Source organism: Cydia strobilella, chromosome 23 (assembly GCF_947568885.1).
Source record: "Cydia strobilella chromosome 23, ilCydStro3.1, whole genome shotgun sequence".
In the NCBI taxonomy this organism is placed as follows: domain Eukaryota; kingdom Metazoa; phylum Arthropoda; class Insecta; order Lepidoptera; family Tortricidae; genus Cydia; species Cydia strobilella.
In genome coordinates this window covers 7,607,377-7,631,263 of record NC_086063.1, presented here as the reverse complement: position 1 = coordinate 7,631,263, position 23,887 = coordinate 7,607,377, and the positions used below count along the sequence as shown (strand labels likewise).

General features: G+C 48.7%; 1 protein-coding gene across 1 annotated transcript; it reads right to left on the bottom strand.

Moving 5' to 3' along the window:
* Positions 1–681: 681 nt before the first annotated feature.
* LOC134751911 (protein FAM98A-like) lies at positions 682–23,426 on the bottom strand. The gene is made up of 11 exons (XM_063687464.1): positions 23,192–23,426; positions 21,741–21,973; positions 20,986–21,119; positions 20,355–20,490; positions 19,504–19,658; positions 18,974–19,174; positions 17,467–17,559; positions 8,884–9,053; positions 4,277–4,391; positions 3,211–3,349; positions 682–1,823 (listed from the first exon to the last, which is right to left on the bottom strand). Exons 1-11 carry the CDS (start codon positions 23,227–23,229, stop codon positions 1,663–1,665), a joined length of 1,575 nt encoding a protein of 524 aa, XP_063543534.1. The 5' UTR covers positions 23,230–23,426; the 3' UTR covers positions 682–1,662.
* Between the last annotated feature and the right edge of the window lie 461 nt (positions 23,427–23,887).

The window sequence follows — 23,887 nt, the reverse complement described above, 5'->3', positions numbered from 1 at the left end:
TATTTTAATATCTACATTATTGTGATTTCATTTGCTATCTATGTTACTAGATTTTGTTATAAAATTCAACATGTGTCATCATCGACATCATCCCTATTGACCTATGGAACTTAAAAGGCCTCTACAGACCTTGAAACTAATCGCATGATGCGATTTTACTAAAATCGTTTTAGAAATTAGCCAGTAGCCGGCTAAGTAGATGCAACGAATTCATGATCGATGAAATGCCGAAATGTAACGTATATATCAACACAGAATAAATAATAGTACTACCGTACAGAAAGGAAACTTCCTACAAAACCGAAGTTTGACAGCGGTTCAGGGTCGAATCATGCTGTCCCTTTCTAATATACCACTATCCCTATCCCTTTACATCTGTATTTTTGTCTTTATTTGGCACTATCCCTTTAGGGTTGTCAAAATTCAAGTCATTATCTTATCTGTGGTCGTGCATGCAAAGGGACGTCAAGTTGTGTCAATCCTAATAATTGCTCGGAGCAATGCTGAGCCGAACGGAGCAGTTTGCACGAAGCAAGGAGTTTCGCACCTCTGGTATCAGTAAGGTGTGTAGAGGGCCTAATGACTGAAAAAATCTACTTTCTTCAATTCATTTATTTAACTTCAAACTTGGCCGGGCACACTACCGTGTGTATTATAGACGGTTGAAATAAAATACGAACACAGTTTGCAGTCTTTTATTTTATATATAAAAAAAAACAATACATACAACAAAGTATGTTCTATTGAGTTGTACATAATTATACATATATTATGTGTATATATATATATGTATATTTCTATTGTAATCATTTATTGCTGATTTAAGGCAAATTGTAAACTCATAATAGTCATAATGGCTAGTTTCCATACAAATTTCATATATTCTTTGCTATTTTGGTATATTTTATGTGGCTAAAAATTTTTCTAAATTGCGCTTTCGATAAATTCTAGCTTAATAATGACTAAACAATTTTGAGATTTATATTATTGATTTAATAATGATGAAGGTTTTAAATTAGTATAATTAGGTTATAAAGGCATTTGATAGCAAAGTAGATTATATATTTTATGACTACATATTTACCCCTCAGTTTGGTCAGTGATAACAAAAGCACCCTGTATTTCTGCTGACAAACCTAGGGCACGATTTCTACTTAGACTTTGTATCCAGAGGCCGTGAGTTCAAGTCTCACCCAAGGCAGTAATTTTTCCACTTTTAAATTTATTCTAAGCTTAATAGCAGCAAAAAATAATTTAGACTTTGTATGTTTTCAATAAGCAAGTAATATCAAATCGATTCTAATAGGATTTTTAAAATTTTGCATGCAGTTCAAAACCACCGAACACCAAAACAGCAAAGTAGTGAATTTTAACCCCCTTATTCATAAAACTTTAAGGGCCTGATTTAGTTAAATTATGTTTTATCCCTTTCTTACAAATACATAAGTCAAAATGATAGATAAAGACAAACGATTCATAGCTAATTCAGGTATGTAACGCGTTTATGAATAACGCCATAAGGCAGAGGGAATATATTTCCCACTTGATTTCGAACATTATTTCATAGTGATACGGTTCAATTTTGCATAATCTGAAAAGTTCTTATACAACTTAAAAAAAACAGTAAGGTAACGGTTGCTATCAAACACCTTACAGTTAACTCTAACGTCGTCCCCTCCCCCCGTAGCCTCCCCTCCCTCCACCTCCCCCTCCTCCCCCTCTCCTCTCGGTGCGGTCGTCATGTTCGTTCTGGTACCCCCTCCCCTGGTACCCCTGGTTCTGGTACGATTGGGTTTGGTAGGTTTTGTAGCCGCCACCACCACCTGTGGATTAAATTTTTCATTTATAGATAAACTAGCGACCCGCCCCGGCTTCGCACGGGTGCCATGGTGATGTATTATACATATAAACTTTTCTCTTGAATCACTCGATCTATTAAAAGAAACCGCATCAAAATCCGTTGCGTAGTTTTAAAGATCTAAGCATACATAGGGACAGACAGACAGCAGGAAGCGACTTTGTTTTATACTATGGGACAATCTTACACAGATCGAATTAGTCGCACGGTAAGCTAAAATATATATTTATATATTTTGGGGATCTCGGAAACGGCTCTAATAATTTCGATGCAATTTGCTTTATGGGGATTTTGGGGGGCGAAAAATCTAGCTAGGTCTTATCTCTGGGAAAACGCGCATTTTTGAGTTTTTATATATTTTCCGAGCAAAGCTACTGGGTAGGCAACATTCGGAAGATTGTAAGTCACTTCTGGATAAAATTATCTCAGGATTGGGACATGTAGTGTAAGACCTGAAAAACTACAAATCTTTTTTTTTTTTTTATCTGGTTTTTATGGAGGCTTTGGACACTAGGTGAACATGTCAGCCTCATGGGTGCTATCATAGTTCCCTACTCAAGGGAGAGGTCAATAAAGTGGTAAACACTGATTGCTTTGTCCTATATAGGCTCTGCCAACCAACAATTGATCTGTCCATTGTGCATGGCGCCCAGACTACCAAAAATTCTTTTTCTCAAGTCCGAATTCCGGACGCATTCCAACAACACGTGAGACAAGTCATCAGTCTTCTGACAGTTTGCACACAGTGGTGACGATTTAACACCCATCATGCACAGAAATTTGTTTGTAGGGATGTGTCCGGACCGGACTCGGAAAGCTGAGACTAACACTTTTCTAGAGAGGTTGGCAGAATCAAACCAGGGTATCCACAAGGGTCTATCTTGAATTGTTCTGTACCAGATTCCAACACCCCTTGATAAAGCTTGTTCTCCAAAATGGTATTCCCATTTCTGTAAACATCTTTTTTTAATTCTGGGAATTACTTCACTTGAATATGGTATAGAATCGAGTACAGAGCCATCCATTACAGCGGTTTTAGCAAGCTTATCTACTGCCTCGTTTCCTACTAACCCTACGTGGGAAGGAATCCACTGTATTTTAACAACTCTATAACTACAAATCTTAAAAGCAATATTAAAACCCTAGACCCCTATAGTGGGAAGATTTGCTGACTATGGATGAGGTCTTGATGGCTCAGTTGGCAGAGCGCTGGAGTATCGATCCAGAGGCCGTGAGTTCAAGTCTCGCTCAAGGCAGTAATTTTTCCACATTTAAATTTATTCTAAGCTTAATATTAAATCGTTATAAAACTTATATATAATCCAGTGCAAATTTGAAATATAATACCATACCTTGATTCTGGTATCCGCCCTGGCTCTGATAACCACCGCCACCGGCACCACCTCGGCTATCATAACCCCTCTGGTTGTCATATCCCCTGCTCTGGTTATCGTAGCCGGCTTGATGGTTTCCTTGGTAACCCTGGTTGCTCTGAAAACATAATACATTACTATAAAGGCCAGGAAATAACCGGGTATGAAAGGCACCCATCTCTGTCGAGGTAGTTTGGCGCTCGAACGCAGTGAGAGTGCCAATAGTCCGAGGCAGAAATGATGCCTTTCACCCGAGTTAAACACTCTACTTTTCATTTCGAATACGAGGAAAGTAAAATGCATGTTTAAACATGACTAAGTATACATTTTTATAATATTTCCTGTGGGTAGGTACTTTCAATTAACAATTCAGGCAAAAGTATCGTTATTTATGGAATAGAGAGTCAAATGTTTAAATTTAAATTGTAAAACAAATCCATTTAAACTCAAATTTCAATTTCTTATCGTAAAAAAAAATAAAAGATCGTACTTCGAACGTAAAATGCTCTAGTGCAGACACGTATCATTTTCTGCACACCTTTTAGAACAACAATGACCCTCTTTCAGAGCATGGGAAATGAAATAGTAGATTGTTAACCAAGGGATGAAAGGCACTCATTTCTGCCGAGGTATTTTAGTTGCTCGAACGCAGTGAGAGCGCCAATAGCCCGAGGCTGAAATGATGCCTTTCACCCGAGTTAAACACTCTACTTTTCATTTCGAATACGAGGTAAGTAAAATGCATGTGTTATTTTAAAAACATGACTAAGTATACATTTTTATAGTATTTCTTGAGGGTACTTTCAAATAACAATTTAGGCAAAAGTATCGTTATTTATGGAATATGGATATTTATATCAGAATGGAAATTTTATAACTAATTCATTTAAACCCAAAATTTCAATTGCTTATTGTGAAAAAATAGAAAAAATCGTACTTGGAACGTAAAATGCTCTAGTGCAGACACGTATCATTTTCTGCACACCTTTTAGAACAACAATGACCCTCTTTCAGAGCATGAGAAATGAAAAATAATATACTATACCTGATACTGGTTGGTCTGGTAGTTTTGATTGTTGTTATAACCGCCTGGAGGGACCTCGTAGGTTTGGTAGTTGCGGCTTGGGTTCTGATTGAAGGGTGCTGGGCTCGTTTGAGGTCTGAAAATAATATAAGTTTTCAAACCACAAAAAATAAGGACATATAATTATAGGGAGTAAATAAATAAACATTTAATAAACAAGTTGTATAGGTACTATTTGATTTGATTTGTTTTTAAGTTTAAACGATGTTTACTTTTGTAATTTTATTTTATGTATTCTGGACGTGTAATTAGCTTTATCAATAAATATATGAATATGAATGATGATGCTCTCTTGACCGATTTCGGCCACAGCGACTGTGTGCTCTGGAGTAGGCAATTTTTAATTCGCGTTATTAGCGTGTAGCTGATCCGCTCTCTGGTGCGCCCTTAGGTGGCTCACGTACCCTATCTTCTTGCTAAATACTCGAGCACATTTTGGGCACGTCAGCGCACCACCTACATAGTTGTAGCAAATCGAGGTTGGCGGCCGAGCCTTAAGCTCATCTCGTTTCCTGTCGAGCTCACTGCAGCGTTCAGTCTCGAAATCAGTGACTCGATCGTGAATGAGGCGCCGCCACTCGGGCCGCTGCGCTGCCTTCCGCTCCCAGACCGAGGGTTGTAGTTTGCATCTCTTCATATGTCTTTTCAGAACATCCTTGTATCGCAAGTGCTGGCCACCACTTTTACGCTTACCATTCTGGAGTTCTGAAAAGAAGATGCGCTTCGCCACTCTGTCTTCTGACATCCGAGACACGTGCCCACACCACCACAGCTGCCGCCTCATCAGATACACCTCAATGCCTCCGACATTTGCGCGCCTCAGGACGTTTGTATTTCTGACCAGGTCCATCCATTTGATGTTCATGATGTCTCGGAGACATTTAAGGTGGAATCTGTCGAGTGTACGTATATGCTTACGGTAAAGGACCCATGTCTCAGACGAGTACAGCAGATTCGGCAGCACTGCTGTCATGTAAACACTAATTTTAGTGGAGAGCTTCAGGTCATGAGAGCGAAATACCTTTGGCCGGAGTTTCCCGAACGCCATAGCTGCAGCACCAATTCTTGCATTTATTTCAGCATCCAGGTCGTACTTTGCTGTTATCGTGCTACCAAGATACCTGAACCTCTCCACCTGCTTCAACATCTCGTCACTGATACATACACTCGCATTTGGCGCGTTATCAGGGACGTTAGTCATGACTTCCGTCTTTTTGGCATTTATTTTAAGGCCAAATGTAGTGCAAGCATCATGAAGACTTGACATTAACCTTTGCAGACCTTCCGCAGAATTCGAAACAAAGCACAGATCATCCGCGTACATAATTTCTGTCATGACAGCATGGGATACTTTGGTACGGGACCTAAATCTTGAAATGTTGAAAAGTCCTCCATCCATGCGGAACCGAATGCCTATGCCTTCTGACAAGTTTTCGTAGACTCCCGAACAACAAATGCGAAATAAAGTGCAAATAGAGTCGGTGCAAGAACGCACCCCTGCTTGACTCCGCATGAAACGGAGAAAAGCTCAGACTGGTCACCGTTGATTGCAATGCAGCACTTCATTTCATCATGTAGGAGTCGCAGCAGTTTCACAAACTTGTCAGGGCAGCCAAGCTTCATCAAAATTGTCCAGAGTGCTTCGCGGGGGACACTGTCGAAGGCTTTCTCAAGATCTACGAAACACAGGAACATAGGTTGGTGTTGCTCTCTGCTTTTCTCAAGCAGTTGGCGAACTGAGAAGATGGCTTAGGGGGACATCCCCCTATCCGGTCTGAACCCAAATTGGGTTTCGGGAAGTATAGTTTCCGACAACGGCAATAGGCGATTGAGGAGTATTCTCGCGAACACTTTTCCCGGGGTTGAAAGTAACGATATGCCCCTATAGGAGTTACAGTCGGAACGGTCTCCTTTGCTTTTGTACAGGGAACAGATTCGAGAGATTTTAAAACTTTCTGGTACATGCTTCTGACAAGTTTTCGTAGACTCCCGAACAACAAATGCGAAATAAAGTGCAAATAGAGTCGGTGCAAGAACGCACCCCTGCTTGACTCCGCATGAAACGGAGAAAAGCTCAGACTGGTCACCGTTGATTGCAATGCAGCACTTCATTTCATCATGTAGGAGTCGCAGCAGTTTCACAAACTTGTCAGGGCAGCCAAGCTTCATCAAAATTGTCCAGAGTGCTTCGCGGGGGACACTGTCGAAGGCTTTCTCAAGATCTACGAAACACAGGAACATAGGTTGGTGTTGCTCTCTGCTTTTCTCAAGCAGTTGGCGAACTGAGAAGATGGCTTAGGGGGACATCCCCCTATCCGGTCTGAACCCAAATTGGGTTTCGGGAAGTATAGTTTCCGACAACGGCAATAGGCGATTGAGGAGTATTCTCGCGAACACTTTTCCCGGGGTTGAAAGTAACGATATGCCCCTATAGGAGTTACAGTCGGAACGGTCTCCTTTGCTTTTGTACAGGGAACAGATTCGAGAGATTTTAAAACTTTCTGGTACATGCTCCTCATCCCACATACGCACAAAGTATTTCCATAAGGTGCTATGCAGATTGTCACCTCCGTACTTAAGCAACTCTCCGCAGATATTATCAACACCCACTGCCCTTTTGTTTTTCAATTGCTTTATAGCTACTTTAGTCTCCTCGAGCGTCGGCGAATCGGCAAGCTCTGTTTGTAGCGGCGACTGCGGTAGTGAGTTAATAAATTCAAGATCTGCTTGTCGATCAACGTTAAGTAAGTGACTATAATGCTGTACCCAACGATTCATTATGCCCGCCTTGTCGGTGAGTGAAACGCCATCAATCGACTTTATGGGAACAGAGCAGTGGCTTGCTGGTCGTATCAGCTTTCGTACTTCGTCATAAAAAGCTCCCAACTGGTTGGTATCCGTCAGCCATTGCAGATGCTGAGACTTTTCTTGCCACCATTTATCTTTGGCATCCCTGGTAAGTTTTCGAATTCTAGCGCTGCTCTCTTTAATGCTATCCGACACTCCTATTTGTCCGGTACCAAAACTTTGCCTTTTGAGAAGCTCTCTGTGTTTGTTAAAGGCCTCAGTGAACGTCTCGTCATTCTCATCGAACCAGTCCTCCTGTTTATAGGGTTTAAGGCCCAATACCTGAGAACTAATTTCAATGAGATTTGTGGACAGATTCTGCCAGGATGAATATGAATATGAATACTATGGGTATAGAAGAACCTAAATGTCATGAGAATTTTGTCCACTTCACTAACTGACAGGCCGATAACGTCCGGCGGACTGATAGTCAGTGAGCCCCTTTAACTTATGAATAAGTATGAGTATTGTAGTGCTTAGTATATTCTTATTAAACTTTAAAAATCTTCAAAAAGGTCGTATAAAAAATTATGGCTACTACATAAAATATACCTGATTTTATATATTTCATACAAGTACGTAATTTAAATTGTATTTTTTGACGCAATTGAGCGTTTCTTTAAAAAAACGTTATGTTTATGGCAACAATATTATGTACCGGCCAATCTTTACGTTCCACAGATTGTAAAACAATAAAATCGAACAGGATACATTATAGATACAGCAAGTATTTTGTCGGTATAAAAAACGCTTTTGATGTTATATTGGTTCTTATCAATAAAGTATTTATTGATAAACACAATACACAATGATTCATATGCCTTGTTTGTTGATGCATATGAATCATTGTTTATCAGTAAACCATTTTAGTATAGTCTACGCCAACTTCCGCGCGTTGTCCCGGCATTTTGCCACGGCTCGGGGGAGCCTGGGGTCCGCTTGGCAACTAATCCCAAGAATTGGCGTAGGCACTAGTTTTTAAGAAAGCGACTGCCATCTGACCTTCCGACCAAGAGGGGAAACTAGGCCTTATTGGGATTAATCCGGTTTCCTCACGATGTTTTCCTTCACCGAAAAGCGACTGGTAAATATCAAATGATATTTCGTACATAAGTTCCGAAAAACTCATTGGTACGAGCCAGGGTTTGAACCCGCGACCTTCGGATTGCAAGTCGCACGCTCTTACCGTTAGGCTACCAGCGCTTATTAGTATAGTCTACGCCAAAAATATGTTTACACTCGTGTATATTACGCCTTTGTAATAAGGCGAAAAATTTAAACATATATTTGAGGTAGACTGACCTGCCTCCTTCTTTTAATAGGGAATATTATGCGAAACTCTGCGTAGGGGGCGCCACTACCACACTCTTGAGGGTCTATTGCGAAACAAGAAAATCGAAATTTCGGTATCTAACATCTCTGTCACTCTTGCATATTCGAGCGATATAGTCAGATAGCGAAATTTCGGATTCGCGTTTCCCGGTAGGTCCTCTGTAAGCAAACCGCCTTGATGCATCAATGTCATATTTTATTATCTCTGAAAACTTGTCAAAAACCTGTAAAAGGTACAGCATGTATAAGTTACTCTATGGTTTACTGAAGCGTCTAGTACTGCACTCTGGTGGCAGAACATTGCAGTAACACCCCCTATTATTAACCCTTAAAATATTGGGATTAAAATAAATAAGTACAAAAGATATAAATTCATTTATTAATCTTACCGTTGATCGCCCTGCCCCTGGTTGTACCCGCCCTGCACGCGGCCCCCGCCCCCGCCCCCGCGTCCGCCCCCGCCCATGCCCCCGCCCCCACGCCCGCCCACGCCCCCGCCCCCGCGCCCGCCCACGCCCCCGCGCCCGCCCCCCATACCGCCGCCGCGGCCGCCACCACCCTGATAAACAAATAAATGGGTAAAACAACTGTTTCTCAAACTTGCAATGAAATGTTGACATGACTTACTTCGAATTAGATCCGGAAATACCATGTATCCGGTGCGATGAGTGAAGATGGTATAAATTAAATAACATTTATTACAAAGATAGATATAACTCCGTAATAGATAGATACAGTCTAAGGAAAAAACGTGCCTCGAAAATCAAGAAAATTTGATTCTCGTTGAGAGGGCGCTACTAGTTTTGGCCTACAGTCGAATAGATGGCGTTGACGGTTTCGTTTGTTATTTAACAATTTTAACGCATATCAGTGAAAGAACATGGGTCATAATCATAAAAATAATTAATGCAAATAAAAAAAAAAACATTTATCTATATTTAAACACATTCTATCGTATTTTTATAAATCTTCATTTTTAGTTTTAAAGTGTGTCGACAGATGGCAGTGAATTTACTGGGGTTACAAAATTTACTATGACAGTACCGCTCTAGTATAAGTTACTCTATGTTTATTATTAGGCACCTAAGGCCCATAGATACATACCTTACAAACTAACATACATACAATAATAAAAATATTACAAGCTAAAAAAAATTTCGGCGACACGGAGCCCTGTAAAGCGACCTTCTTTTGTTTTGAACAGTATCCGCGGCCCGCGCGCCACGCGGGTCAACGACACCTTCTCGTAACTCATGAGGCCCTGGTACTTACAATATCGAAATTCGAAAGCTATGAAATTACTATTTAAATTATGATAGTTTTTTCTTCTTTTTTTATTTATAGTATCACATTAATATTAGTATTAGTATAGTATCCATGGGGTGAAGAGCGTCCTCAAAATAGACCCCAGATGCGCTGGGACGACGACATTAAGAAGACTGTGGGGAAACAGTGGCTCCAAGTCGCACAGAACCGCGACGAATGGCGCAAAATGAAGGAGGCCTACACCCAAAGGGTAGAAAAAGGCTAAAGAGAGAAAGAGAGAAAGAGAGAGTATCACATTATAAATAACCGAGTAAAGTTTGATTAAAAGTCCGAGTTAGAGGTTACTACTTGTGGAATTAATTGTATCGAGCGAAGTGTCATAATTCGTGTATCGAAAACTATGATATTAAAGATAATATAGTCAAGAACTAGATATATTTTTTCCATGCCTACGAATACCAACGCCTCTTAGAAAAACATGATCATATAAGGAGATTTTTCGCCTTCTAGCTCAGGGAACCGCAAATATGCATTTTAATTTGTCCGATCCCACAACTCGAAAACTATTTTTGTCGTTGTCTCCCAAGGCCATATAAGGTTTTCAAGGTCGCGGGAGATCTGGAAATTTTATTTACGTCACATATTTAGGCCCTTGGGATCGGACAGGTACCTGTTTAGGGCTGTACCATAATGGGTCATCTACTATGCATGTTAGTTGGACGTGATAGAATAATTCTTGTAACAAACTTTCTTTGCGACGTCGTACTGTTGTAAGGCACTGTGTTTACCAGGGATGTTGCGAATATTCGCATCCGCATCCGCAACCGCGGAACATCCGCATTATTTTCAACATCCGCATCCGCATAAAATCGATGCGGAGCTTAATGCGGATGCGGATGTGAAACAGGTAGGTACAGGAACGTCTTAGCGGCGGCGTAAGTGCTAGGTAATTTCGTAATGACGAAATTACCTAGCACTTACGCCGCCGCTAAGACGTCCTACTGGCTAATGAGCCAGTAGGAATCTCGTTTCGTTTTTCTGATTCGTCGATCGGGCACTTTAGCCTATGACGGACAGCGAAAAGAAATGAAAAGTTTGATTTATTTGGACTTTAGTGTAGTAATGCGATTGTGGGGCACCTATATTCTTGTTCAAAGACTGTCTCGTTTTTTTTTAAATAAAAATTAGTCAAGTGTAATATTTGACGTTTTTAAGTGCCTAATCTCAACATCCGCATCCGCATCCGCGGATGTGAGCCTTCAAAAATCCGCATCCGCATCCGCGTGCGCGGATGTCAAAAAATCGGCATCCGCAACATCCCTGCTGTTTACCTGCGGCCCGGCGCCGGCGGAGCGCTGCTGCCACGACGGCATCTCGGGCGCCGGGTCCGGCACCTGCAACATCCCTGCTGTTTACCTGCGGCCCGGCGCCGGCGGAGCGCTGCTGCCACGACGGCATCTCGGGCGCCGGGTCCGGCACCTGCAACATCCCTGGTGTTTACCTGCGGCCCGGCGCCGGCGGAGCGCTGCTGCCACGACGGCATCTCGGGCGCCGGGTCCGGCACCTGCAACATCCCTGCTGTTTACCTGCGGCCCGGCGCCGGCGGAGCGCTGCTGCCACGACGGCATCTCGGGCGGCGGGTCCGGCACCTGCAACATCCCTGCTGTTTACCTGCGGCCCGGCGCCGGCGGAGCGCTGCTGCCACGACGGCATCTCGGGCGCCGGGTCCGGCACCTGCAACATCCCTGCTGTTTACCTGCGGCCCGGCGCCGGCGGAGCGCTGCTGCCACGACGGCATCTCGGGCGCCGGGTCCGGCACCTGCAACATCCCTGCTGTTTACCTGCGGCCCGGCGCCGGCGGAGCGCTGCTGCCACGACGGCATCTCGGGCGCCGGGTCCGGCACCTGCAACATCCCTGCTGTTTACCTGCGGCCCGGCGCCGGCGGAGCGCTGCTGCCACGACGGCATCTCGGGCGCCGGGTCCGGCACCTGCAACATCCCTGCTGTTTACCTGCGGCCCGGCGCCGGCGGAGCGCTGCTGCCACGACGGCATCTCGGGCGCCGGGTCCGGCACCTGCAACATCCCTGCTGTTTACCTGCGGCCCGGCGCCGGCGGAGCGCTGCTGCCACGACGGCATCTCGGGCGCCGGGTCCGGCACCTGCAACATCCCTGCTGTTTACCTGCGGCCCGGCGCCGGCGGAGCGCTGCTGCCACGACGGCATCTCGGGCGCCGGGTCCGGCACCTGCAACATCCCTGCTGTTTACCTGCGGCCCGGCGCCGGCGGAGCGCTGCTGCCACGACGGCATCTCGGGCGCCGGGTCCGGCACCTGCAACATCCCTGCTGTTTACCTGCGGCCCGGCGCCGGCGGAGCGCTGCTGCCACGACGGCATCTCGGGCGCCGGGTCCGGCACCTGCAACATCCCTGCTGTTTACCTGCGGCCCGGCGCCGGCGGAGCGCTGCTGCCACGACGGCATCTCGGGCGCCGGGTCCGGCACCTGCAACATCCCTGCTGTTTACCTGCGGCCCGGCGCCGGCGGAGCGCTGCTGCCACGACGGCATCTCGGGCGCCGGGTCCGGCACCTGCAACATCCCTGCTGTTTACCTGCGGCCCGGCGCCGGCGGAGCGCTGCTGCCACGACGGCATCTCGGGCGCCGGGTCCGGCACCTGCAACATCCCTGCTGTTTACCTGCGGCCCGGCGCCGGCGGAGCGCTGCTGCCACGACGGCATCTCGGGCGCCGGGTCCGGCACCTGCAACATCCCTGCTGTTTACCTGCGGCCCGGCGCCGGCGGAGCGCTGCTGCCACGACGGCATCTCGGGCGCCGGGTCCGGCACCTGCAACATCCCTGCTGTTTACCTGCGGCCCGGCGCCGGCGGAGCGCTGCTGCCACGACGGCATCTCGGGCGCCGGGTCCGGCACCTGCAACATCCCTGCTGTTTACCTGCGGCCCGGCGCCGGCGGAGCGCTGCTGCCACGACGGCATCTCGGGCGCCGGGTCCGGCACCTGCAACATCCCTGCTGTTTACCTGCGGCCCGGCGCCGGCGGAGCGCTGCTGCCACGACGGCATCTCGGGCGCCGGGTCCGGCACCTGCAACATCCCTGCTGTTTACCTGCGGCCCGGCGCCGGCGGAGCGCTGCTGCCACGACGGCATCTCGGGCGCCGGGTCCGGCACCTGCAACATCCCTGCTGTTTACCTGCGGCCCGGCGCCGGCGGAGCGCTGCTGCCACGACGGCATCTCGGGCGCCGGGTCCGGCACCTGCAACATCCCTGCTGTTTACCTGCGGCCCGGCGCCGGCGGAGCGCTGCTGCCACGACGGCATCTCGGGCGCCGGGTCCGGCACCTGCAACATCCCTGCTGTTTACCTGCGGCCCGGCGCCGGCGGAGCGCTGCTGCCACGACGGCATCTCGGGCGCCGGGTCCGGCACCTGCAACATCCCTGCTGTTTACCTGCGGCCCGGCGCCGGCGGAGCGCTGCTGCCACGACGGCATCTCGGGCGCCGGGTCCGGCACCTGCAACATCCCTGCTGTTTACCTGCGGCCCGGCGCCGGCGGAGCGCTGCTGCCACGACGGCATCTCGGGCGCCGGGTCCGGCACCTGCAACATCCCTGCTGTTTACCTGCGGCCCGGCGCCGGCGGAGCGCTGCTGCCACGACGGCATCTCGGGCGCCGGGTCCGGCACCTGCAACATCCCTGCTGTTTACCTGCGGCCCGGCGCCGGCGGAGCGCTGCTGCCACGACGGCATCTCGGGCGCCGGGTCCGGCACCTGCAACATCCCTGCTGTTTACCTGCGGCCCGGCGCCGGCGGAGCGCTGCTGCCACGACGGCATCTCGGGCGCCGGGTCCGGCACCTGCAACATCCCTGCTGTTTACCTGCGGCCCGGCGCCGGCGGAGCGCTGCTGCCACGACGGCATCTCGGGCGCCGGGTCCGGCACCTGCAACATCCCTGCTGTTTACCTGCGGCCCGGCGCCGGCGGAGCGCTGCTGCCACGACGGCATCTCGGGCGCCGGGTCCGGCACCTGCAACATCCCTGCTGTTTACCTGCGGCCCGGCGCCGGCGGAGCGCTGCTGCCACGACGGCATCTCGGGCGCCGGGTCCGGCACCTGCAACATCCCTGCTGTTTACCTGCGGCCCGGCGCCGGCGGAGCGCTGCTGCCACGACGGCATCTCGGGCGCCGGGTCCGGCACCTGCAACATCCCTGCTGTTTACCTGCGGCCCGGCGCCGGCGGAGCGCTGCTGCCACGACGGCATCTCGGGCGCCGGGTCCGGCACCTGCAACATCCCTGCTGTTTACCTGCGGCCCGGCGCCGGCGGAGCGCTGCTGCCACGACGGCATCTCGGGCGCCGGGTCCGGCACCTGCAACATCCCTGCTGTTTACCTGCGGCCCGGCGCCGGCGGAGCGCTGCTGCCACGACGGCATCTCGGGCGCCGGGTCCGGCACCTGCAACATCCCTGCTGTTTACCTGCGGCCCGGCGCCGGCGGAGCGCTGCTGCCACGACGGCATCTCGGGCGCCGGGTCCGGCACCTGCAACATCCCTGCTGTTTACCTGCGGCCCGGCGCCGGCGGAGCGCTGCTGCCACGACGGCATCTCGGGCGCCGGGTCCGGCACCTGCAACATCCCTGCTGTTTACCTGCGGCCCGGCGCCGGCGGAGCGCTGCTGCCACGACGGCATCTCGGGCGCCGGGTCCGGCACCTGCAACATCCCTGCTGTTTACCTGCGGCCCGGCGCCGGCGGAGCGCTGCTGCCACGACGGCATCTCGGGCGCCGGGTCCGGCACCTGCAACATCCCTGCTGTTTACCTGCGGCCCGGCGCCGGCGGAGCGCTGCTGCCACGACGGCATCTCGGGCGCCGGGTCCGGCACCTGCAACATCCCTGCTGTTTACCTGCGGCCCGGCGCCGGCGGAGCGCTGCTGCCACGACGGCATCTCGGGCGCCGAGTCCGGCACCTGCAACATCCCTGCTGTTTACCTGCGGCCCGGCGCCGGCGGAGCGCTGCTGCCACGACGGCATCTCGGGCGCCGGGTCCGGCACCTGCAACATCCCTGCTGTTTACCTGCGGCCCGGCGCCGGCGGAGCGCTGCTGCCACGACGGCATCTCGGGCGCCGGGTCCGGCACCTGCAACATCCCTGCTGTTTACCTGCGGCCCGGCGCCGGCGGAGCGCTGCTGCCACGACGGCATCTCGGGCGCCGGGTCCGGCACCTGCAACATCCCTGCTGTTTACCTGCGGCCCGGCGCCGGCGGAGCGCTGCTGCCACGACGGCATCTCGGGCGCCGGGTCCGGCACCTGCAACATCCCTGCTGTTTACCTGCGGCCCGGCGCCGGCGGAGCGCTGCTGCCACGACGGCATCTCGGGCGCCGGGTCCGGCACCTGCAACATCCCTGCTGTTTACCTGCGGCCCGGCGCCGGCGGAGCGCTGCTGCCACGACGGCATCTCGGGCGCCGGGTCCGGCACCTGCAACATCCCTGCTGTTTACCTGCGGCCCGGCGCCGGCGGAGCGCTGCTGCCACGACGGCATCTCGGGCGGCGGGTCCGGCACCTGCAACATCCCTGCTGTTTACCTGCGGCCCGGCGCCGGCGGAGCGCTGCTGCCACGACGGCATCTCGGGCGCCGGGTCCGGCACCTGCAACATCCCTGCTGTTTACCTGCGGCCCGGCGCCGGCGGAGCGCTGCTGCCACGACGGCATCTCGGGCGCCGGGTCCGGCACCTGCAACATCCCTGCTGTTTACCTGCGGCCCGGCGCCGGCGGAGCGCTGCTGCCACGACGGCATCTCGGGCGGCGGGTCCGGCACCTGCAACATCCCTGCTGTTTACCTGCGGCCCGGCGCCGGCGGAGCGCTGCTGCCACGACGGCATCTCGGGCGCCGGGTCCGGCACCTGCAACATCCCTGCTGTTTACCTGCGGCCCGGCGCCGGCGGAGCGCTGCTGCCACGACGGCATCTCGGGCGCCGGGTCCGGCACCTGCAACATCCCTGCTGTTTACCTGCGGCCCGGCGCCGGCGGAGCGCTGCTGCCACGACGGCATCTCGGGCGCCGGGTCCGGCACCTGCAACATCCCTGCTGTTTACCTGCGGCCCGGCGCCGGCGGAGCGCTGCTGCCACGACGGCATCTCGGGCGCCGGGTCCGGCACCTGCAACATCCCTGCTGTTTACCTGCGGCCCGGCGCCGGCGGAGCGCTGCTGCCACGACGGCATCTCGGGCGCCGGGTCCGGCACCTGCAACATCCCTGCTGTTTACCTGCGGCCCGGCGCCGGCGGAGCGCTGCTGCCACGACGGCATCTCGGGCGCCGGGTCCGGCACCTGCAACATCCCTGCTGTTTACCTGCGGCCCGGCGCCGGCGGAGCGCTGCTGCCACGACGGCATCTCGGGCGCCGGGTCCGGCACCTGCAACATCCCTGCTGTTTACCTGCGGCCCGGCGCCGGCGGAGCGCTGCTGCCACGACGGCATCTCGGGCGCCGGGTCCGGCACCTGCAACATCCCTGCTGTTTACCTGCGGCCCGGCGCCGGCGGAGCGCTGCTGCCACGACGGCATCTCGGGCGCCGGGTCCGGCACCTGCAACATCCCTGCTGTTTACCTGCGGCCCGGCGCCGGCGGAGCGCTGCTGCCACGACGGCATCTCGGGCGGCGGGTCCGGCACCTGCAACATCCCTGCTGTTTACCTGCGGCCCGGCGCCGGCGGAGCGCTGCTGCCACGACGGCATCTCGGGCGCCGGGTCCGGCACCTGCAACATCCCTGCTGTTTACCTGCGGCCCGGCGCCGGCGGAGCGCTGCTGCCACGACGGCATCTCGGGCGCCGGGTCCGGCACCTGCAACATCCCTGCTGTTTACCTGCGGCCCGGCGCCGGCGGAGCGCTGCTGCCACGACGGCATCTCGGGCGCCGGGTCCGGCACCTGCAACATCCCTGCTGTTTACCTGCGGCCCGGCGCCGGCGGAGCGCTGCTGCCACGACGGCATCTCGGGCGCCGGGTCCGGCACCTGCAACATCCCTGCTGTTTACCTGCGGCCCGGCGCCGGCGGAGCGCTGCTGCCACGACGGCATCTCGGGCGCCGGGTCCGGCACCTGCAACATCCCTGCTGTTTACCTGCGGCCCGGCGCCGGCGGAGCGCTGCTGCCACGACGGCATCTCGGGCGCCGGGTCCGGCACCTGCAACATCCCTGCTGTTTACCTGCGGCCCGGCGCCGGCGGAGCGCTGCTGCCACGACGGCATCTCGGGCGCCGGGTCCGGCACCTGCAACATCCCTGCTGTTTACCTGCGGCCCGGCGCCGGCGGAGCGCTGCTGCCACGACGGCATCTCGGGCGCCGGGTCCGGCACCTGCAACATCCCTGCTGTTTACCTGCGGCCCGGCGCCGGCGGAGCGCTGCTGCCACGACGGCATCTCGGGCGCCGGGTCCGGCACCTGCAACATCCCTGCTGTTTACCTGCGGCCCGGCGCCGGCGGAGCGCTGCTGCCACGACGGCATCTCGGGCGCCGGGTCCGGCACCTGCAACATCCCTGCTGTTTACCTGCGGCCCGGCGCCGGCGGAGCGCTGCTGCCACGACGGCATCTCGGGCGCCGGGTCCGGCACCTGCAACATCCCTGCTGTTTACCTGCGGCCCGGCGCCGGCGGAGCGCTGCTGCCACGACGGCATCTCGGGCGCCGGGTCCGGCACCTGCAACATCCCTGCTGTTTACCTGCGGCCCGGCGCCGGCGGAGCGCTGCTGCCACGACGGCATCTCGGGCGGCGGGGGCTGCGCCTCGTTAGGGCGCCCGCCGCGGTCCGGCACCTGCAACAGAAGCGAACTTGTCACGTGTTCAATTCTATAACTAAATCTAGGTAAATAGATAGAAAATTAACTTTTTATCACAATAAATTGGAAACTTAAAAAATACATCGAAATAATAAAAAACTGGCCAAGTGCGAGTCGGACTCGCGCACGAAGGGTTCCGTACCATTACGCAAAAAACGGCAAAAAATCACGTTTGTTGTATGGGAGCCCCCCTTAATTATTTATTTTATTCTATTTTTAGTATTTGTTGTTATAGCGGCAACAGAAATACATCATCTGTGAAAATTTCAACTGTCTAGCTATCACGGTACATGAGATACAGCCTGGTGACAGACGTACAGACAGCGAAGTCTTAGTAATAGGGTCCCGTTTTTACCCTTTGGGTACGGAACCCTAAAAATACAATACCTCAGTTTCGAAACGCAACATTTCACCGACAAACTCGCAATTTCCTTGTCTTCTATACATTGAAACGGCTTCTAAGCAAAGTGACACAGTGACGTCACGATGTGCTGCCATTTAGTTAGAGCGTTTGCTCAGTAAAGTGCGGGTGCCAGACTTTGACCATCATTTGTAACTTTTGTATTGCTTTAATACAATGGGTCCCATACAGACATTTGATCCTCAAAATAAACCTGGTCGACTGATACCGTAAAAATGCCAACTAGCCTATTATTATTGTTATAAGCAACATATCCCCTTTAACGGGCATAAAGGTGTCAGAAATTATGCAATATTGAACCCTATCACCTTTTGATAAAGTTTAAAATCATATATTCGGAAATATATTCCATCTGCCTTATTAATGAGTCAGTATTTTATGTACAATTCTTCCAGAAATCGATTTTTGCTCATGTCATCCCGGATATGGGTACTTGGGTAGGTATAGTATCAAATGCATTAGTATGATGCCCTGAACAAAAGATGCCTAGATGGACCTAAGAATGAATGGATGGATAGATTGATCGAATGATGGATGGAATGATGGCTGGAAAGAATGATGGTTGGATGGATCTAAAATTGGATATAGATCACGGTCTGATAATACTCGAATTCTGGATAGATGGATCGATAGCAGGGCTCAGAACCGGTTTTTTTTAACACGAAATAGCCTAATATTTTTAATTATTTTATGCTCTTTACGTAAGACTGAATCATTAATTTAGGTGACAACTTCGTATTATTAGATTGTCCAATTAAAATTAAATAATAAACCAAAGAACGTAATAATATCGGTATTTTTGGTATGAAGAAAAAATCGGTTCCGAGCCTTGATTGATGGATGGATAGATGGAATGATGTATGCGTTGATCAAGGAATAGTTGGATGTAATGATGGAAAGATGGAAGGAATGATGAATGATTGAATGGAATGATGGATGGATGAATGGGAGAAAAGACTTTAAACATACCTGTCCAATAATAACTTTGTTGACGTCGCTCTGCGTGTTCTTTCTGACGCTCGCGCTTGACGTTTTTTCTACTTGCAACAACGAAGTCCTGGCAGCTAAGAAGTCTGAGAGTTTGACGTCGGGTTTGATTCTCATTTGGTCACGTGTCGGCCGGTATGCGGATTGGATGACGTCTTTCTTCGTTTTGAGGCGTTCGGACCACTGAAAAAAGGGTTTCAATATATTTTGCGTACCTGCCTACTAGATGATTTTTGTCTATTTTCCTCACACTCGAAGAAAAAAGTGCAACTTAAATAGCCATTTAATCCTCGACTTTTATCAGCCCTCGCCTCACTCGTAACCCTAATTTGCCTCGTTTTTTACATGCCTTTAGATTTCTGTCTATTTTACTCGCAATCGTAATGAAAAGTGCAGCATAAATAGCTATTTTATCCTCGACTTTTATGAGCCCTCGTCTTACTCGGCCTCTTAAACTGTCTGTGATAAAATTTCTTTGTCCATTGTAAACTATATTTGTAATAACATCTTACCTCAAAACTCTGCACCGTGCACTCCAACCTAGTGATCAATGTTTCCCTCCTCAGCCTGTATTCGTCATACATCTCCGAGAAAGCTGTCTCGAGTGCCTTCCAGTCTTTCTCCGTCATAGCTTTGTTGTATAAAGGCTTGCCTACTAGCTGTTGACCTGTGAACAGAAAAAAATATAAGGCAATCTTACATAATCTTGGCTCGTACCAATGAGCTTAACTTATGTACGAAATGTCATTTGATATTTAAAAATAGCTTTTCTTAGCTGAAATATGATAAAATCTTACTTTTATTAAGTTTCTCAGCCACTTTCGCCATTATTGCTTTGTAGGGATCCGCGTCGGGTGCTTTTCGGTGAAGAAAACATCGTGAGGAAACATGCATCTTCGAAGAAATTAAAAGGTACGTGAAGTGAGGTCCCCAATCCATTTGACATATAATACCTAATAATAGTTATTTGTGCAACAAGAGAGGAAAGTTGGTTTTTCTTGCGAGTGTTTATTTTGAGTCCGAGAAAGCGAAAGATTCTATAATTGAATCACGAGCCAAGCGAGTGATTCTAACTTAGAATCTTGAGCATAGCGAGGGACTCAAAAACACGAGATGTAAAATAACTTTGCTCTCGTGTTGCACACATAATTAATAATTTTTCACCTCAGTAGTGAGAACATATTAAAGGTTAAAATTTATTTCAAATTACACAGAATAATACAGAGAAAAAAAAAAAAAAATGTAATAAAAGTATGAAGTGGCAGTTCATGGCCTTCACTAAATTAAAAAGCTACTTTGTTTCACTCCCTGGAGTGACGAAAGTAGGCTTGTTCGAGCTGCTGAGGTGAAAATAAAATAATACCTTCTTTCTGTATTGTGTCCTTGAGTTTTGACTCCAACTTGGAGAAGAGCATCTCAGCAGTAATGTTGGGTGGCGGTTTGTTGAACTTTAGCGCTATCAGGATCTCCTTCAGGTCCTTGGCGGTGGGAGATTCTTGCTGTAAAGAGAGAAACACATTAAACATTTGCAAGACAATCGTTGGGCACCCTTACAAATTTATTTAAACTGGCTTGGTTGCATAAAAACACAAAATAAATTCAAGAGCAAGGAATATGATTAAAAAACCGGCCAAGTGCGAGTCGGACTCGCGCACGAAGGGTTCCGTACCATTACGCAAAAAACGGCAAAAAAATCACGTTTGTTGTATGGGAGCCCTACTTAAATATTTATTTTATTCTGTTTTTAGTATTTGTTGTTATAGAGGCAACAGAAATACATCATCTGTGAAAATTTCAACTGTCTAGCTAACACGGTTCATGAGATACAGCCTGGTGACAGATGGACAGACGTATGGATAGACAGACAGACAGGACTGGGACATCTCACTGGGACACATCAATGAATAAAAATTAGGTCAATATACAGATTAATTCTGAAAGTCTAGAAAATTAAGTACTTAATGTGTATTTTCGAAAATAAACTGACAACTTACCATGACTATTTCCATCCCCGGTTTCTCCTTAGGCCGGTCTACCCCCACAATCCTAGCTGCCATCAGCTCTGAGATCATGTAGTCGAGTAATAAGATCTTGTCTTCCTTCGTCTCCAGGCGGGAGGACATGTGACCTGGACAGTATTAAATAAATTTAATAGCTATTTCCATACACCGGACCCAAACTTTTTGAGTGGAAACCAATTTGCAGGGCAAAAATATCCATTATTATAACAAATTACAAAATAGTGGGCACTATGACCTCAAGGATTTTCAAGAGATGTTCAAGCGCAACAACAACAATCGTCTGAGAGGTCATCACTTTAAGCTAGAAAGGCATAGGTCTTACAAACACTTTCTGAGCAACCGAGTAGTAAGGGCTTGGAACAAACTTCCAGAAGACGTGGTTTCAGCACAAAATGTGAACCAGTTTAAAAATAAATTAGACAAGCATAACACTACATCTAATACTCGTTCATGATAACTCTATATGTCTTATGCCTGCCTGCTTATTAAATAATAACGATAATAATAAGTTCCTTAAGAAACATTGCGGCTGTAAATGTAATTGCTTCACCCAAGGCACATCTACACAGAACTGTTCCGCGCTATTTCTGCAGTTTGCCCTTTGGGCATCTGACAAAATATGTCCTACCTATCTATTAGTTTAATGTGACTATCATTAAAACTGTACACAGGAACGTTACAATCAGCCTGATTTGGTCGCCGCCAACATGTATATCAATTAAAAATACCTGTAACTAGATTCTTATAAGGACACCCTAGCTCCTTTAAAAAGGAACTAAGCTCCAGCAGGAAAGAACTGGACTCATCCGGATCATTCATCATGTTCACGGTCTCTTCAAGGTTACATAGCTTCTTTAGTTCTTCAGCGAGGATGTGGATCAGTTTGGTGTACTCCAAGGACTTGGGGCCTCCGTCAAGAGCTTTGGCAAAGGCAGCTTCATCGGTAAGTGGGCCGGTGTAGCTGGAAAGTTAACGCAATTATTAGGATACAAGTTCAAGTGCTAAGATTTCTGCTATGCCCTACAGGATATGTGACATGTATATTTTGTGTAATAGCATATATCAATGAAATTATATGAAATGGCACTAAGAACACTTTTAAGATGAAGATGTTTAGTAGATATAATGCACTTTAGCAAAAGTGTTTTTATACCACATCGGTGGTGTTATGTATAGACAATGGGGGTAGGTTTATATTAGGTGGCAAACAAGCATACGGCCCGCCTGATGGTAAGCAGTCATTATAACCTATGCACGCCTGCAACACCAAAAGTGTTACATGCGGTGTGCTGCCGACGTTTTAAAAACCTGTACACTCCTTTTCTAACACATTTACTGCCACACAAAAAACGGCACACTACCCCAGAAACCGGTTGTCTATAGCTGCATATAAAACAACCCACCCAGCGGCATCTGAGCAAAGTTCACGAGCGCCCATCAGGTGGGTTCCTGGCAGTGAATGTGTTTAAGAAACCCATGCTATAGACCCTCGGAAGGGAGTTCATTCCACAGCCGGAAATTTGTTGTTGTTTGAAATGTTTGATGTGTGCAATAAAGAATGATTGCATTTTGTAATTAGATATGCAGAATTTAGTTTCTTATTCATCTTTTCTGTATCACAAAATTGGGAAAACAATTGTCCACAAGTTTGGTACAACTGGGAACTGTTGGAATTGCTCCTTAATCCTTTTGGGAGAGAGAGATAACTTTGTTTACCAGTTTGTTTAAATTAAATTATTTGAGTTATTATTGGAGTGCTGTATTAACACACCATATGCAGTTTGGCAGATAAGTAGCAACAATTATTGTACTTCTCTTTTTAATAATAAATAAATAAATAAATATATATATATATATATATATATATATATATATATATATATATATATATAATTATTATAACAACAAAAATTAACGGTACGAAATTAACTGTAAATGTAACAACTGAAGTATAAATTGAAAGTGCAGGTATGAATATTATTCATATTTTAACCTATTTTCAGCGATAAAGATAGATCACATACACAGAAAATCGGCAAAAATGGATCAATGTTTTATAACCTATACGATTTACAGATACAAAAATTCTAGAACACTTTGTGCTTGTGTGCAAAAACTTTTGCATCAATTATAAATGAGAGAATGTAATTAAATACATAACAAACGGGCTAAAACTCACCCCAAATCGTTAAGAGAGTCCAATATGTCATTATCCATCTTTACGACGGGTTACACTTACAAACAAGCTAGATATTTCTGTAGATATTTGCAATTACGTGTTAAGACTAAAAATAAAACCTAATACTAATGATCAGCAGAGATATTCTAGGACTTTCATCCGAGTTTCCATCGGCTAATTTTGTGCTGCTGATGCTGTAGGCTTTTCTTTTACGTTCACACTTTTCTTTCTGATTTCCTGCAGTCAAACTAAGTATTGCCAGGCTAAAAAAAACTATTTCGTTTACGGTACAGTTTGGCAAAAAAGAGTAGAAATTAAAAAGTGGGCAACACTGTAGTGTCGTCCTGTTTTTTTAGATTCATAAGAAAGGGACGACACTACAGACTACTTTTTTGCCAGACTGTACTCTTGTTACAACTACAGTAATATAGTTTGTCAAGGGACTGTCTCATTTCAAACATAGACAGAGAGAATCATACTATCTTTATCTTACACTAGTACTAGCATCCAAAAGAAAAGGATGAGTATAGTTTTTTTTGTTCCTATTTACTGACAAGATTTGCTTGACCAACTATATAAGTTTATCGTTATGATCACAAGTCTGTAAATAGCTGTTTCATCATACAATATATAGCGCTATTTTTAATTTCTTCCAATATTTTCGCTTTATGAATGTGAATAAAAATTAAGGAATTT